We start from the raw sequence: 17454 nt of genomic DNA, 5'->3' as shown, positions 1-17454 counted from the left end.
TATTTTAATATATAATTATAATAAATATATAAATATATTTTTAAATATATAGATTTTAATATATTTTAATATATTTATAAATATATATAATATATAAAAATATATTATATATTTTAAATATGTAATTATGTCTATACTTTATATATACTCTTATATATAGTATATATATAATTATAGAATATAGTATAGAGTACATATATAGTATAGTATAGTATATATTATATATATTATAGAATATAGAATACATATATATAAAAAGAGATTTATTGTGAGGAATTGGCTCACATGATTATGGAGGCTGAGAAGTCTCAAGACCTGCAGTCAGTGAGCCCATGGTGTAGGTTCCAGTCCAAGGGCAGAAGACTGATGTCCCAGATCAACCAGTCAGGCAGCTGAAGTTCCATCTTACCCAACCGTCTGTTCTACTCAGGCCTTCAACAGATTGTATGAGGCCCCCTCACACTGGGGAGGACAGTCTGCTTTACTCAGTCTACCAGTTCAAATGTTACTCTCATCTAGAATAAGGTATGACCAAATGTCTGGGCAACCGTAGCCCCATCAGGTTGACACAGAAAATGAACTCCCACAGGTGTCTGATGTAGCCTAGGGACCAGCACTTCTGGGCTGTGCTGTTCACTGGCCCACAATCAGTCAGTGAGCCCTTGAAATATGACCAGTGCTGGACACTGAAGTGATGTTCAGCACGTTGGTTTAAATAAAACGTATTATTACAGGTAATCGCACTGGACTTTGTACATTTTACATGTTGTTGGTAGAAAATTTGAAATTACATAAGTGGCTCACATTGTATTTCTGTTGGGTAGCGCTGGTCTGTAGGGCCTTGTTAGTGTGGCGAGGAGTCTGCATTTCACTCTGAGTAGCTTGGGAGGTGAGAGGAGGGTTTTGAGATTGGGAATGACTTGCTCTAAGTTGGGTTGAAGTTCATTCACCTGCTGCCCTGGGGGCATATGCAGTAGAGGGGCGGCGGTGGTGGCAGCAGAGCCGGTGGGAGGCCTTGAAGAAGGAGGAAGGGGCGATGGTGATCTGGGCTCTGCAGGGGCAGTGGGGAGGGGGAAGAAGTGGTCAGACCTGGGAGATGTTCACCGAGGAGATCCAGCAGGCTTTGCTGATGGACTGAATGGGGGCTGGGAGCCAAACAAGGTGACTCCTTGTGTGTTCGGCCTGAGCACAGTGAGTGAAGGGTGGAGCCGTTTGCTGAGATGGGAAGGGCTTGGGGTATGTTCGCTAAATGCGTGAAGCACCTTTTTTGAGAGTAGGAAGAAAAAAAGTAGTGGCTAGACATGCAAAGAAGAGGTAAACCAACGAGACTCAAACAGTTTGTCCAAAGGCGGTAAAACAGAGGAGGTGCTCACAGGTGTGTGGGAAGAACCGCAGGAGACAGGTGGACAAGGATAGAGAGGGGTGAGGCAGGTCCGGTGGTGTCGGGAGAAGCAGTAGCCCAGTCAGGCGGCCAGAAAAGGAGACAGGGACAGAGAGCTTGGCTCCAGATACGTGCCTCCCTCTCCAAAGCCTGGAAATGATCTCTCCCCAGTCATCCACACACACACACACGCACACGCACTTGCACGCACACATACGTATAAATGATCTGTAATAGTGCTTTTAAAGCTGTAAGGGAAAAGTTGACATATTTGAACATTTAAATATTTAAAAACTACTGTACAAGGAAAGGTACTCTAAGTTGTAAAAAGGGAAAGGCTGGAAAATACAATTTGTATAGCAGGCAAGGGATTAATATCCAGCATAAATGAAGAGTTCCTACACACCAGTAAGAAAAATGGGCAGAGGGTTTAATTAGGCAATTTTCAAATAAAGAAATGCACATGACCAATGTGAAAAGATTCTAAGTGTCTGGCAAAAATTGAAATGATGAGACTTCAGTGTCGGTAGGGCATGGGGCGTGTAGGAAGAATTGGCCTCATACACTTGGTTGGGAGTGTAAATTTAGTAGCCTTTTATGGAGGACAGTTGAGCTGTGTCTGGTAATGTTGCAAATGAGCAGGATCTTAATCCAGCAAAAGTGTATCTGTGCGTTTATCCTGTAAAGATACTGGTACATGTGTACAAAGAAACAAGTAGAAGTATGTTTATTATAACACATTTAGCTATTTTAATAGCTAACACGTGCAAACACTCTAAACGTTCGTCAACAGGAGGATGGGTAAATTATGGTACATCTTTGCCCATTAATATGATGTGGCATTTTTTTAAAGACCTATGAATACATGGTATGAAAAAGATCTTCAGAAGTGTGGGTACGTAAAAAGAAATTGCAGTATGGGATGCATTTAGCTAATTAATAGCTGCATTTGTATTTGGGTAGATATACTTAGAAATACCTAGAAGAAGGTTTGGAAGCGTAAACGCCAAATTGCTAGCTGGTTACCTCTGGAAGAGGAGTAAGGGTGCAGGGCGTGGGGCAAAGTGGGAAGTTTGTGTTCCGCTTCTAAGGAGCCATCACCATCTCGAGGGTTTATTTCTGAAACGACATAATAAACTGTGCTGAGGCAGAGACGGGTCTAGGTACACCCAGGTCGGCGTTATTCCTGATCTTCCATCCATCATTCTTGGACTTTCTGATGAAGGGGATGTGACGGGGAGGGTCTGTGCCCAGCACACAAGGGAGAAACGGTGCTGTGTCCTGAGTGCCTGGTCTTAGACATGGCCCGAGCTCAGGCTGTCCCGTGCTGCTGCAGCCGGCTCTGCCAGCAGGTTCTACAAAGGCTCAGCTGCAGCAGAGAGAGAGCTCAGAGGCTGTCCAGGTCACCTCGGTGGACCAGCTGCGTGGAAATTAATTAGAGGCAGACTGTGTCCCCCGCGGCTCGACTGTCATGATGGTGGAGTCGTCAGCAGTTAGATTCGGCTACAGCTTCCTTCTCCATGTAATGAAAATTTGTTTTGGCAGAAGGAGGCAGGCAGACTGAGGACAGCACAGTTTTAATTCCCAGATAGTTTGTCAGGGTCATTGGGGTGCGGTGACCTCCAGAGATAGGGGTGGTTTTCATCAAATCAGAGACAGCAGTGTACTTATTCCTCTGACCACTCAAAACGAAATTCCCTCTGCTCTAAACAAGTGTGTCATTCCTGAAGCACAGGGGGTGGTGGCCATAGCAACAAATCACCCAAATATTATTGGTTCTCTGTGCCTTTTGTTAAGCCTCCCTTTGCACAAACAGTCTGTGTTTGTTTCAGTTGTAATGAACTCTCTTTGTTTCTTTTTCTCTTTTTAAACTGTGTATAGGAACAAAGAAAGAAGTACAGAAAGATCAAGATGCTAATAAACCTGCAGTTTCATCTCCTAAGAGAATGTCGGCTTCAGCCGCCAAGCTTCATTCGCCAGGTATTTAAGAAACGTGAACTGTGTTATCTGCGGAGACTTGAACTTGGAGTTTATTGTGTTCAAATGTCATTAGTGGAGCAGTGCCAGCCCATGTGGTATGAGTGATGGTTCCAGGGCTTGACATACACGTATGGATGTGTTCTGAGTCTAGCTGAAATGAACCAGCTGTTGGCATCATTTTGTCTTAAAACACAAAATGTTATGCTACGTTGAAGTGGTAGAATCTTCTCTGTGTAGGAGTATCTGCTATTCCAACAGAATATAAAATAATTTATAATTGAAAAATAGACTTTGGAGATCTAACTTCAAGAGAGAGTATTTCCCAAAAAGAAGAAAAACAGAGCAATAAATGGTAGACATCAAATACTTGTTATTTTGTTTATTTACATCCTGATAGGAATAAGCTACGTGATGTCACATGAAAGCTGAAAATGGTTTATTAAGAAAACTCATGCTGTAAGGTATCAACCCCTTTGTAGAACAGAGCGCGATACAACCTCAGAACATTTTCTTTAAGCGCACAAGTAGTAGCAGTAATAGCAGCTGATGTTTGAGTTCTTACCGTCTACCACGCACAGTCCTAAGCCCTTTAGATAGATCCATGTATTTAAGGCCCACAGTAACTGGGAGACAGGTCCTATTATTGCCTCTCCCTTTACACGTGAGGAAATTGAGGTACAGAGATTTCTGTTAATTTGCCCAGAGCCACAGGAAGTAAGTAGTAGAGTATTGGTTTGAATGCAGACACTCTGAATCCCAAAACTGCACTCTTAGTTGCCACACTGTTAACCAGAAAGCTTGGAGAATAGTGAGCTTTTTAATATTTCTGGTAAATTAAAAATGTATAGGAAGTAATCCAAAGCCACACACGAGAGGGTCAGGAGACAAAACCTGTTACCAATCGAAAGTTCGTGTGCATGATGCCCAGCGAGGCCAAACAAACGGAGATTTCGGAGTTTGGAGTAGAGAAAGGTTTAGTGCAGGGCCACGCAAGGAGATGGGTGGCTTGTGCCCACAAGACCCCCAGCTGCTCAAAGGGTTTCAGCAAAGCATTTTTAAAGGCAAGGTAAGGGAGGGGCGCGGTTAGTTGTTGCAAACTTCTTGGTGTCGAAATCCTTTGTTCTTGCAGCTGTGGGTGTAGGTCAGGTTAGGCTGTTCCTGTAAACCTCCAACAAGACAAATGCTTTTCTCTGTTCTGCAACATTTTTTCTGTATAAGAATGACCTTCTTAAAGGTCAGCGCCTTGAGAATAGGCTATCCTGTACAGTTCAGGCTATAGGCAACATTCTTTTACAAAAGGTGCAGAGCCAGCATGACTAAGCACAGGCAGCAAAGCAAAAGAAAACAGATCTAATATGGAGTCAGATTTGTTCTTCCCTATTACAAGCCCAGTGCCTAAAGAGGGTGGGAGATGAGATCAGAGAACCCTTCATAAATCTGGAATTTCTGAAGGGCAACACCCTCACTAGACAAATTAGGAAGGGAAAAAAGCTCACCCTGCAGGAGGAGTCTGGCCCATTGTGCTTTGGCTCTGAGAGAAGGTGGGAAGGGAACCAGTCCTCCCTTAGGAAATCCTCACCTCAATCCGCCCTGCCTCAATCAGGGAGCTGGAATGCCTGCTACCGCTACAGTCTGAAAATTCAACTTAAAATGCTACAGTACTTGTGTCCACTTGGTGAATGAAATGTGAAACTGCTACACACACAAGGAAATAAGCCACTGTGAGTGAGGTCCTTATATTGTAAGTAGATGGATAAATTGTGGTATTTATACAGTGGAATTCTATTCACCAATAAGAGAGTAAAGATGTTTTACATTGTGTAATTTCAGACTTGGTTAAGTTAAACTATACATGTTAACATTTTTAGAATTACCAATAAAATAGAGTTCTGAACCAGTAAGGGGAAAAGTTGAAAAGAGGGGTTAAGAAAAATTTAAATCTATATAAATGAAAGCAAAAGAGGGAGAAAGGAAAAAGAAAACAGGGAGAGGAAGAGAGAGGAAAGAAGGAAGGGAGGAGGTAGGGATATGGAAGAAATTGAAAGCATAAAATAAGGTATTAGAAATGAATTCAGGGACTTCCCTGGTGGCGCAGTGGTTAAGAATCTGCCTGCCAGCGCAGGGGACACGGGTTCCAGCCCTGGTCAGGGAAGATCCCACATGCCGCAGAGCATCTAAGCCTGTGCGCCACAACTACTGAGCCCGTGTCCACAGCTACTGATGCCTGCGTGCCTAGAGCCCATGCTCTGCAGCAAGAGAAGCCACTGCAATGAGAAGCCCACACACCACAACGAAGAGTAGCCGAGCTGCCGCTCGCCGCAACTAGAGAAAGCCCGCGCGCAGCAACACAGCCAAAAATAAATAAATTTTTTTAAAAAAAGAAATGAATTTAAATATGTCATAATGAATGTACATGAACTAAACTCTTAGACTGAATCACAGATTTAGATTACCAGACTGGATTCCTTTATTGAACAGTCACACAGTATTTATTAAGTGCACATTGTATGATGTAAAATCTAGCTTTAGACTGTTTTACAAAGTACACACCTAAAATATAAGAATACTAGGGAATTCCCTGGTGGTCCAGTGGTTAGGGCTCCACACTTCCATTGCAGGGATCTTAGTTCCTCAACGGGTTCAATCCCTGGTCGGGGAACTAAGATCCCTCATGACACGTGGCAAAAAAAAAAAAAAAAAAAAAAAAATCCTAAAAGGTTGAAAATAAAAGGACTGAAATATTTATGCCAAGAAAATACAAAACAAAAAAAAGTGTGTGGTATTCTGTATTGAAACATCTTTATTTGGTATAATTAATAAAGATTAAACTACACCTATTGAAAGTGTACAGTTTGGTGAGTTTTGACATGTGTATGCACATGTGAAACCATCACCACAGTCCAGACGGCAAACGTGTCCACCATCCCCTGGAGTTTCCTGGTGCCCCTTTGTCATCCCCTCCACCTAGCCCTCTGCACCCACACCCCAGTCCCCACTCTGTCCCTAAAGATTAGTTTGTATTTGCTAAAGGTTGATACAGATGGAATCATATATACTCTACTTTTATCTGACTTCTTTTACTCAGCATGGCTTTTTTGAGATCTATCCAACATGGCAATAGTCCATTCCTTTTTATTGGTGAATAGAATTCCACTGTGTAAATACCACAGTTCATCCATTTACCTATTGAGAGACTTCGGGGGGTTTTCCCCAAGGATTTGGCTGTTATAAATGAAGCTACTGTGCCCATTTGTACAAGTCTTGGTATGGCCTTCTGCTTTTAGTCCTCTCGGCAAATAGCCAGGAGTGGAATGCCTGAGTCATATGGTAGCTGTGTGTTTAACTTTTTAAAACTGTTTAAAAGTTTTCCAAACTGTTTTCCGAAGTGGTTTTACCATTTTATATTCCCATCGGTGGTGTCTTAGAGATCCAGTTTCTCCACATCCTTGCCAACCCTTGGTATGGTCAGTTTTTTTAATAGTATACATTATAGTAGGTACACAGTGGTATCTCGTGGTTTTAATTTGCATTTCCGTAATAACTAATGATGTTATAATGTTGAGCATCTTTTTGTTTATTTGACATCTGTGTATATTCTTTGATAAAATATACATTCCAATCTTTCATCATTTGGGTTTTTTTGGTCTTCTTTTTATTGAATTTTGAGAGTTTTTATATATTCTGGATACAGTTTTTTCAGCTATGTGATTTGCAGTTTTTTTCTTCACAATTTGTGGCTTGTTTTGCTTCTCTTAACAATGTCTTTTGAATATTAGATGTTCTTAATTTTCATGAAGTCCAATTCATATTTTTTTCTTTTATGGACCATATTGTGAGTGTTATCTAAAAAATCTTTGCATAACCCAAGGTCACAAAGATTCTCTCTTACATTTTATTCTAAAAAGATTTATAGTTGTAGGTTTTATATTTAAGTCTGTGATCCATTTAATTTAATTTTTGTATATAGTGTGAGGTATGGCTTGACTCTCTTTTTGCAGAAGGATATACAATTGATTTCTACTCTGACCATTATTGTTTCTCTTCTGCTTACACTGGATTTAATTAGTTAATGTCATTAATTTGAAGTCTTTCTGCTTTTCTAGTGTGCACTTAGTACAGTAAATTTTCCTCTATATACTGCTTTTAGATATATAATTTACAAATTTTGATATATTAGGTTTTCATCTTCATTGAGTTCACAATATTTTCAAGTTTCCCTTTTTGATTTCTTATGTCCCCTTGATTATTTAGAAATGTGTTTTTTTTAGTTTGCAAGTATTTGGGACTTTCCAGAGATCTTTCTGATTTTATTTCTAATTTAATTCCATTGTGGTTGGAGAACATACTTTGGATGACTTGAATCCTTTCAAATTTATTGAGACTTCGTCTTATGACCCACACCAAGGGCTGTCTTGGTGAATCTCTCCTATGTGCTTAAAAAGAATGCCTTTTCTGACGTTTCTGTGTGGAATATTCTACAGTGTCATAGTTCAAGTTTGTTGATAGCATTGTTCAAGTATGCTATAGCCTTACTGATTTTCTGTCTACTGTTCTATCAGTAATTGAGAGAAGATTATTGAAATCTCAGAGTATAATTGGGGACTTGTCTTTCTCCTTTCAGCTCTATCATCATTTTGCTTTGTGTATTTTGAAGCTCTGTTATTAGGTACATAAATGTTTAGGATTGTTTATCATTTTGATGAATTTTCCACTATCGTTATGAAATGAACCTCTATCCCTGGTAATATTCTTTTCCCTGAAGTCTACTTTATTCAATATTAATAGTGCCACTCAGCCTTCTATTCATTCCAGCATGGAATACCTCTTTCCATACTTCTCCTTTTCATCTATTTGTCTCTTTATATTTAAGTTGGTTTTTTTAGGCAGTTTATCCTTGGCTCTTCCATTTTTATCCAGTCTCAAATCTCTACCTTTGATGTACATTTAATGTTATTGGTTTGATTGGGAGTAAATCTACCATCTTGCTATTATTTTCTATTTATCCCACATGTTCTTTTTTCCCCCTATTTTACTACCTTCTTTTACATTACTTATTTTTTATGATTCCATTCCTCCCCTTGGTTGATGTATTAGCTACCTATATCTTGTTGTCGTGTTATTTTAGTGGTGGTTTTAAGGTTCAGAGTCTACATCTTTACACATTCTAGCTTCAAGTGTATTATTATATCACTTCACATATAGTATAAGAGTTACAACAGTATGCTGCCATCTCTCTCCTCCTGGCATTTGTGCTACTGTTAGCAAACATTTTCCTTCTACGTATGTTCTGTGTATAAACCCACACTACAGTGTTATTTTTGATTATCAGCACTCAGTTTTCTTCTTGAGCATCTTTCTTCTACCCGAAGGATTTCCTTTAAAATTTCTTATAGTGGAGGTTTCCTGGTGATAAAATCTTCCTGTTTTTGTTTACCTTCATTTCTGAGAGATACTTTTATTTTGTTCAGAATTCAAGTTGGCATTATTTTTTTCTTGAGGTATTTAAAGATGTTGTTCCACTGTCTTTTGGTTTGAATGGTTCCCAATTTAAAATGGACTGTCATCCTTATCTTTATTTCTCTGTGCCTGTGTGTCTTTTTCTTCTCTGACTGCTTTAAAGATGTTCTCTTTATCACTGGTTTGGAGTAAATTGATTACACTATACTTTGGTGTCATTTTCTTTGTGGGATTTTTTTGTGTGTGCTTGAATTTTCTTGAGATTCTTTGATCTGTGGGTATGTACGTTTCATCAAATTTGAAAATTTTTGCCCATTATTTCTTCAAAAATTTTCCACCCTAACAGCCTCATCTCCAGGGACTCCAATTATACATATGTTAGGCCCCTGGTAGTTGCCCCACACCTGTCCAAACTGATACTCTGTTCTTTTCTTTCAGTCTTCTTTCTCTGTGTGTTTAATTTTGGCTAGTTTCTCCTGCTATATGTTTGCTAATCTTTTCCTTTCCCTTTTCTTTTTAAAAAATAACACCCGGGCTTCCCTGGTGGTGCAGTGGTTGAGAATCTGCCTGCCAATGCAGGGGACATGGGTTCAAGCCCTGGTCTGGGAAGATCCCACATGCCGCGGAGCAACTAGGCCCGTGAGCCACAACTACTGAGCCTGCACGTCTGGAGCCTGTGCTCCACAACAAGAGAGGCCGCAACAGTGAGAGGCCCGTGCACTGCGATGAAGAGTGGCCCCTGCTCGCTGCAACTAGAGAAAGCCCTCGCACAGAAACGAAGACCCAACACAGCTAAAAATAAATATAAAAATAAATAAATAAATTTAAAAAGTGACACCCAGTTATTAGTTCTGTAGGTCACAGTTCCACAGGTCAGACATCCAGGTGTAGCTTCATTGGGTTCTCTGTTCAGCGTATCACAGGGTTGAAATCATGGTATCGGCTAGGCTGAGTTCTTGAATAGATGCTCTGGAGAAAAATCCACTTTCAAGCGCATTCAAGTTGTTGGTAGAACCACTTCTTTGTAGTTGTGGGACTGAGGTCTCTGTTTACTTGCTGGCTGTCTGTAGGGGCACTTTTAGCTCTTAGGGCCCCCTCATTCCTTGCCATGCAGCTCCCTCCATCTTCAAAGCAGTAATGGTGTGTCGAATGCTTCTCAGGCCTCAAATCTCTGACTTTCCACTCTGCAACCAGTTGGAGAAAACTCTGCTTTTAACAGGCTCACCTGATTAGGTCAGGCTCACCTGACCTAATTGTATATAATGTTATATATACATTGTATATAATTGTATATAATTGTAATTATATACAATTGCATATAACATTGTATATAATGTATATTATATATACATTATATAATTGTATATAACAATTGTATATAATTGTATATACAATTGTATATAACATTGTATATAATGTATATAATTGTATATACAATTGTATATAACATTGTATATAATGTTACATAATCATCGTATTCACAGATTCCACTCACACTCAAGGGCGTTCTGCAGGTGTCTTAGCTCAGGGTGCTATAACAAATACCATACCGGTGGCTTAAACAACAGAAACGTATTTCTCACAGTTCTGGAGGCTGGGAGGTCCAAGATCCAAGTACTGGCTGATTTGGCTACTGGTGAGGACCCTCTTCCTGGTTTTCAGGTGGATGCCTTCTTGCTGTGTCATCATGTGGGGGAAAGAGGTAATCTCTCTCGTGTCTCTTCTCTTAAGACCACCAATTCCATTCATGAAGGCTTCACCCTCATGACCTAATTACTTCCCAAAAGCACCACCTCAGAATACCATCACATTGGGGATTAGAGATTTAACATATGAATTTTGGGAGAGCCCAAACATTCAGTTCAAAACAGCAGGATATGGATGCAAGGGAGCAGAAACACGAGTCCAGATTACCACAGGGGAATTTCAAGCCAGCTTTGGTGAACAGAAACCTATGTAATGGATAATGGACAGACCTGGGGGCATAGTATTTTGGTTCCAGCCTCCCCTCCTTGCTTCCTTCATCCCTCTCTGAGGGTGACTCTCCTTTCTTCAAATTACTGGATACCAAAGAAGAAAGTGAACTGGACCAGTGATGCCTATATCAGGCCTTGAACCGTCTACTGTCATCTGGGTGAGGAGTGGCTGGTGAAGTTGAGGTGTGCTCCCCTCCCCTGCTGATCTGTAGATTAGCTGAGGATGGTCACTGTGTTTTATGTCATCAGTCCCATCCCCAAAACAAAACAAGCCATAACAACAAAATTCCCCTGACCTGCGTATTTCTGACCCACTTCTCTCCCCACCTTTGTAGCCAGGCTTGGGAAAGAGTCTTCCATGATCCCCGTCTTTGTCCCTTTGCTTACAAGGGACTCCTCCCGTCGCTGCCGGCTAGCGCCACACCCCACCCCGCCCATTCCACTGCCCTGCAAAGGCCACAAGTGACCTCCTGGTTATTAGGTCTAAGTGGACATGTCCTGTTCCTTATCACATCTCTGTGGCATTTGGCGTTATTGATCACTCCCTTCCTGAAAACTTTCCTTCCTTCAACTCTGTGACACCAATCCTACTGGCTCTCTTCCTGCATCTGAAAATGCTTACACTGAGTTGCCTTCACTCGAAACTCTTCTGCAAATTCTAAAGGTTGCCAGGTTGCTTGGCCCAAAAGAATAGACTGAACCAGGTTCAAATCCTGGCTCAGTAGCTCACGTGATATATGACTTTGGACAAATGACATAACTTCTCTGAGTCTCAACTGCTTCTTTGGTAAAATAGGAATTATGTCTGTGCTGCAGGTCATGGTCATGTGCTGCACCAACATATCAGACCTGTTACCCTTCCCTGACTCTAAGCTTCTTGATAACAGAAAGCATATTTTAAAGGGACACAGGACATTCTGAGGCAGCTGTTTTGACCCTGGCATTTTGATAAACGGCAGCAAAACGCCCCGAGCCCCCCTGTCCAGATCAGTCTGTCAGAACATTCTGATTGAGTTTTTTTGTTGGCTGAACTGTAGTTCACATACTGTACGTTTCACCTTTTTAAAGTGTACAATTCAGTGGTTTTTAGTATATTCACAGAATTGTGCAGCTGTCACCACTACTTCCAGAGCATTTTCATTTATCCCCAAAAGAAACCCACACCCCTCAGCAGTCACTCCCATCCCCTGCTTTCCGCAGCCCCTGACAACCACTAGTCTACTCTGTGTTTCAGGGATTTGCCTATTCTGGACATTTCATATAAGTGGAATCATACAGTATGTGCCCTTTTCTATCAGTTTCTTTCATTTAGTATGTTTTCGAGGTTCATGCATGTCAAAACATGGATCAATATTTCATTCCTGATTTTGTCTAAATAATATTCCGTTACATGGATATATCATATTTTGTTTATCCACTCATCAGTTGATGGGCATTTGAGTTGTTTCCAACATTTGGCTACTGTGGGTAATGCTGCTATGAAAATCCGTGTCATTAATCTTTTCTTATGCAGTGTCTAATCTACTCTTAATCCCATCCAGTGTATTTTTCATCTCAGACATTTGAGGTTTTAATCTCTAGAATTTTTATTTAGATCTTTTTTTTTTTGTCTTCTTTGTTTCTACTTGACGTGTTCAATTGTTCCTCCAGCTTCTTGATATATGGCATATAGTTACAATGACTGTTAATCACAGGTGTCATTTCTTGGCGGGCTTCAATTGATTGCATTTCCTCCCAATTACGGGTTGCACATTTGCATGCCTGAAAATTTTTTTAGCTGACAGACGTTGTGAATTTTTCCTTGTTGGGTACTGGATGTTTTTTAATCCTGTAAATATTCTTAAGCTTTGTTCTTGGGTGAAACTATGTGACTTGGAAAGAGTTTGAGCATCTTGGGTCTTTCTCATCAGCCTTGTTACGTGGTCCCGACTAGCGATCAGTCTAAGGCTGATTTTGGCACAGCACCAGGGCGTGACCCTCCCGGGCGTTCAGATGCCCCGGGAATTGTGAGGTTTTCCACTCTACCAGTGGGAACAAGAACTAATCCTGGCCTCCTGTGAGCTCTTGGGAGTGTTCCCTCTAATCCTGCTTGGAATGCTTTCCCTGGCCTTGGACACTGTCCTCACAGGCTGCACTGATCAGACTTGTCCAGATACTCGAGGGGTCCCTCTGTGTGTCTCTGTCTGTCTCTGTCCTCTTGACTACTCTGACCTGTAACCTCTGACCTCTGAACTTCCCGAGCCCGCAGCTCCACCTTCCCGACTTGCGGAAGCCACCAGGCTCCCCGTGGGTTTCCTCTCTGTGCCATGGCCTGGAAGGCCACCCAGGCCATACGGTCAGGTGATTGTAGGGATTGTGGGGAGCACCTCATTTGTTTTCTGACTCTGGGGCTCACTGTGCTTCATTTCCTAATATTTAATGTCTTGAAATCCACTGACTTATATATTTTGGTCAAGTGTTTTGGGTAGTTTCAGAGGAGAAGGGAAATCCCATCCTTCATCTTGGCCAGAAGTAGCTATAATTTTTAATATAAAAATTAAGCAATTGCTATAATGCTATTAAACCATGATTTTTCACCCTCAAAGAAAGGAGGCAATCAGATTTACCTTCATAAATAGCACTTGTACTTCTGGTAAATAATAAGAAACTTCCTGAAGATGAGACTATTTTACATCAGTTTTTGTCTAGAGCGTGGATTATAGTAACAGATTTTTCATAGTTGTCTTTGGAAACTCTGCTTGTAACATCCTTTTTTTTTCTCTCTCTTTTTCTATACATCGAAATAGAAAAGTCTGCTCTTTCGTTGGAGTGGGAAAGGTAAACCTCTTCTTTCTAGGGTACTTATTATACGGCCGGGCGCTGCCCAATTTAGTAATTCCTGCCCTCACCTGTGCTCGGAACTGGCCGGAAGGAAATTTCCTACCGTGCTGCCGTCTGCCCTTCACCTCTCCCCACCACTAACCACGTGCAGGCAAACGAGTGCCAGTGCTAAGTAGAAGGGAGTGTGCCGCTGGGCAAATTTTTCTGAAATAAATTTAGATCCGTTTAAGAAAAAGCCTGTCCAGGACCACAAAGAATTTGGCCTGGGGTGCTCCCCGGGGTGTCATGCTGGTGCTAGCCTGCAAGAAACAGACCCCCTCTCTGTTAGGATGTGGACCAAACTCATGAAGTGCTTTTCCTTAAGCTGGAGGGCTGTCAAAGTTGTGTCCTTTCATTCTTTTCTTTCTCGTTTACAAGTATTAAGATCATGGGCCTTCTCTGAGATTATAAATATGCAGGTCCCAATGCTGCACAGTTTGCTTGTTATAATGTCAGTTAAGCTTCCAGCTTTAAAATTAAACCAGGCTTTTCCCTCCATTAGAATCCTCTGGATAGTGACCAGATGACTGCAGATGAATTTTTCATGTTCTCTTTCCATTTTGAAGGGTCGTGTTCTTGCTGGCGCTCAGCCTTTGCACGCAAACTGTTTGCATTCACCTTTGTAACAATATAAGGTTACTAGCTCTTTCCTCTGGGTTGTCAGCTGTCACTGGGACCATCGTAGATTCTCTCTGCCCCTAATCAGAGTAATGCAACCAGTAGGATGTGATTGGGGCAAGACCGAGATAATGGGAGAATGTTCTGGATTTAGGGTATGCCCCCAAACCCGTGAGATCTGTCAGAGATGTTGCAGAGTGGATCAGCAGTGTGCTTGAGCGGTGAGAGCCCCGGTGAGGAGTCAATACTAGAAACCCAGCCGCGTCCGGGCCCCTCCTGACGCTTGCTTACCGGCAAGGGCAGGACCTCATTCCTTTGCATATCCACTGGGCTGTGCTTGTGTCATTCACAGAGCAGGTGCTTGGTAAAAGTCGTCAGATATTTTGGTCCCCACAAAACACATGACATGAAGTGCACGTGTGAAATCGTCTGTCTGAAGGTCACTGCAAGACACTGGTCTAGGTATTTCTGTTCATATATTTCACATTGAACACTTGCATTGGGGATAAGCCTCATTAACAGTTGGGACGTTTACAAGGGTCAGAGAGTAAAAAACTAGTACTTTTACTCTTTCATTTAACGACTCCCAAACCATCACTAAGCCCCATTTTGAAGGTCTGTGTTTGTTTTGTTGTTTTGTTTGTTTTTTGAATTTTATTTATTTTTTTATAAAATACGTTCTTATTAGTTATCTATTTTATACAAATTAGTGTGTATATGTCAATCCCAATCTTCCAATTCATCCCCCCAGCCCCCCCCCCCCACTTCCTCCCTTGGTATCCATACGTTTGTTCTCTACATCTGTGTCTCTATTTCTGCCTTGCAGACTGGTTCATCTGTGCCAGTTTTCTAGATTCCAAATATATGTGTTAATATTCGATATTTGTTTTTCTCTTTCTGACTTACTTCACTTTGTATGACAGTCTCTAGGTCCATCCACGTCTCTACAAATGACCCAATTTCGTTCCTTTTTATGACTGAGTAATATTCCATTGTATATATGTACCACATCTTCTTTATCCATTCGTCTGTCTATGGGCATTTAGGTTGCTTCCATGGCCTGGCTACTGTAAATAGTGCTGCAGTGAACATTGAAGTGCATGTGTGTTTTTGAATTATGGTTTTCTCTGGGTATATGCCCAGTGGTGGGATTGCTGGGTCATATGGTAATTCTATTTTTAGTTTTTTAAGGAACCTCCATACTGTTCTCCATAGTGGCTGTATCAATTTACATTCCCACCAACAGTGCAAGAGGGTTCCCTTTTCTCCACATCTTCTCCAGCATTTGTTGTTTGTAGATTTTCTGATGATGCCCATTCTAACTGGTGTGAGGTGATACCTCATTGTAGTTTTGACTTGCATTTCTCTAATAATTAGTGATGTTGAGCAGCTTTTCATGTGCCTCTTGGCCATCTGTATGTCTTCTTTGGCAAAATGTCTATTTAGGTCTTCTGCCCATTTTTGGATTGGGTTTTTTTTTGTTTGTTTTGTTTTTGTTTTTTTAATATTGAGCTGCATGAGCTGTTTATATATTTTGGAGATCGATCCTTTGTCCGTTGATTCGTTTGCAAATATTTTCTCCCATTCTGAGGGTTGTCTTTTCATCTTGTTTATAGTTTCCTTTGCCGTGCAAAAGCTTTTAAGTTTCATTAGATCCCATTTGTTTATTTTTGGTTTTTTTTCCATTACTCTAGGAGGTGGGTCAAAAAAGATCTTGCTGTGACTATGTCAAACAATGTTCTTCCTACGTTTTCCTCTAAGAGTTTTATAGTGTCTGGTGTTACATTTAGGTCTTTAATCCATTTTGAGTTTATTTTTGTGTTTGGTGTTAGGGAGTGTTCTGATTTCATTCTTTTACATGTAGCTGTCTAGTTTTCCCAGCACCACTTATTGAAGAGGCTGTCTTTTCTCTATTGTATATCCTTGCCTCCTTTGTCATAGATTAGGTGACCATAGATTAGGCGTGGGTTTATCTCTGGGCTTTCTATCCTGTTCCATTGATCTATATTTCTGTTTTTGTGCTAGTACCATACTGTCGCCTTGTAGTATAGTCTGAAGTCAGGGAGTCTGATTCCTCCAGCTCCGTTTCTTTCCCTCAAGACTGCTTTGGCTATTCAGGGTCTTTTGTGTCTCCATACAAATTTTAAGATTTTTTGTTCTAGTTTTATAAAAAATGCCATTGGTAATTTGATAGGGATTGCATTGAATCTGTAGATTGCTTTGGGTAGTATAGTCATTTTCACAATATTGATTCTTCCAATCCAAGAACATGGTATATCTTTTCATCTGTTTGTGTCATCTTTGATTCCTTTCATTAGTGTCTTATAGTTTTCTGAGTACAGGTCTTTTATCTCCTTAGGGAGGTTTATTCCTAGGTATGTTATTCTTTTTGTTGCAATGGTGAATGGGATTGTTTCCTTAATTTCTCTTTCTGATCTTTCGTTGTTAGTGTATAGGAATGCGTGAGATTTCTGTGCATTAGTTTTGTATCCTGCAGCTTTACCAAATTCATTGATTAGCTCTAGTAGTTTTCTGCTGGCATCTTTAGGATTATCTATGTATAGTATCATGTCATCTGCAAACAGTGACAGTTTTACTTTTTCTTTTCCAATTTGTATTCCTTTTATTTCTCTAGTTCTAGAGAAGAACTTCCCAAACTAGAACTTCCAAAACTATGTCGAATAATAGTGGTGAGAGTGGACATCCTTGTCTTGTTCCTATCTTAGAGTGCTTTAATTTTTTCACCATTGAGAATGATGTTTGCTGTGGGTTTGTCATATATGGCCTTTATTATGTTGAGGTAGTTTCCCTCTATGTCCACTTTCTGGAGAGTTTTTATCATAAATGGGTGTTGAATTTTGTCAAGAGCTTTTTCTGCATCTATTGAGATGAGCATATGGTTTTTATCCTTCAATTTGTTAATATGGTGTATCACATTCATTGATTTGCGTATACTGAAGAATCCTTGCATCCCTGGGATAAATCCCACTTGATCATGGTGTATGATCCTTTTAATGTGTTGTTGGATTCTGTTTGCTAGTATTTTGTTGAGGATTTTTGCATCTATATTCATCAGTGATATTTGTGTGTAGCTTTATTTTTTTTTGTAGTATCTGTTTCTGGTTTTGAAATCAGGGTGATGGCGACTTCGTAGAATGAGTTTGGGAGTTTTCCTTCCTCTGC

The 17454-nt window shown here is 40.6% G+C and overlaps 1 protein-coding gene across 3 annotated transcripts in view; it reads left to right on the top strand.

Moving 5' to 3' along the window:
• Positions 1-17454, top strand: part of MTUS2 (microtubule associated scaffold protein 2) — a 317696-nt gene that overhangs the window by 183630 nt on the left and 116612 nt on the right. For all 3 annotated transcript variants that reach the window (XM_027116582.1, XM_027116584.1, XM_027116583.1), the window contains one exon: positions 3263-3361. In XM_027116582.1, the coding sequence (XP_026972383.1) occupies positions 3263-3361 (99 nt within the window). The remainder of the gene's footprint in view (positions 1-3262; positions 3362-17454) is intronic.

The sequence above is a fragment of the Aethalodelphis obliquidens genome, unplaced genomic scaffold (genome assembly GCF_003676395.1).
Source record: "Aethalodelphis obliquidens isolate GAN/ISIS:26980383/991018 unplaced genomic scaffold, ASM367639v1 scaffold16, whole genome shotgun sequence".
Classification (NCBI taxonomy): Eukaryota; Metazoa; Chordata; class Mammalia; order Artiodactyla; family Delphinidae; genus Aethalodelphis; species Aethalodelphis obliquidens.
Note: the sequence above shows the minus strand (reverse complement) of the source record. Positions and strands in the feature narration are given on the sequence as shown.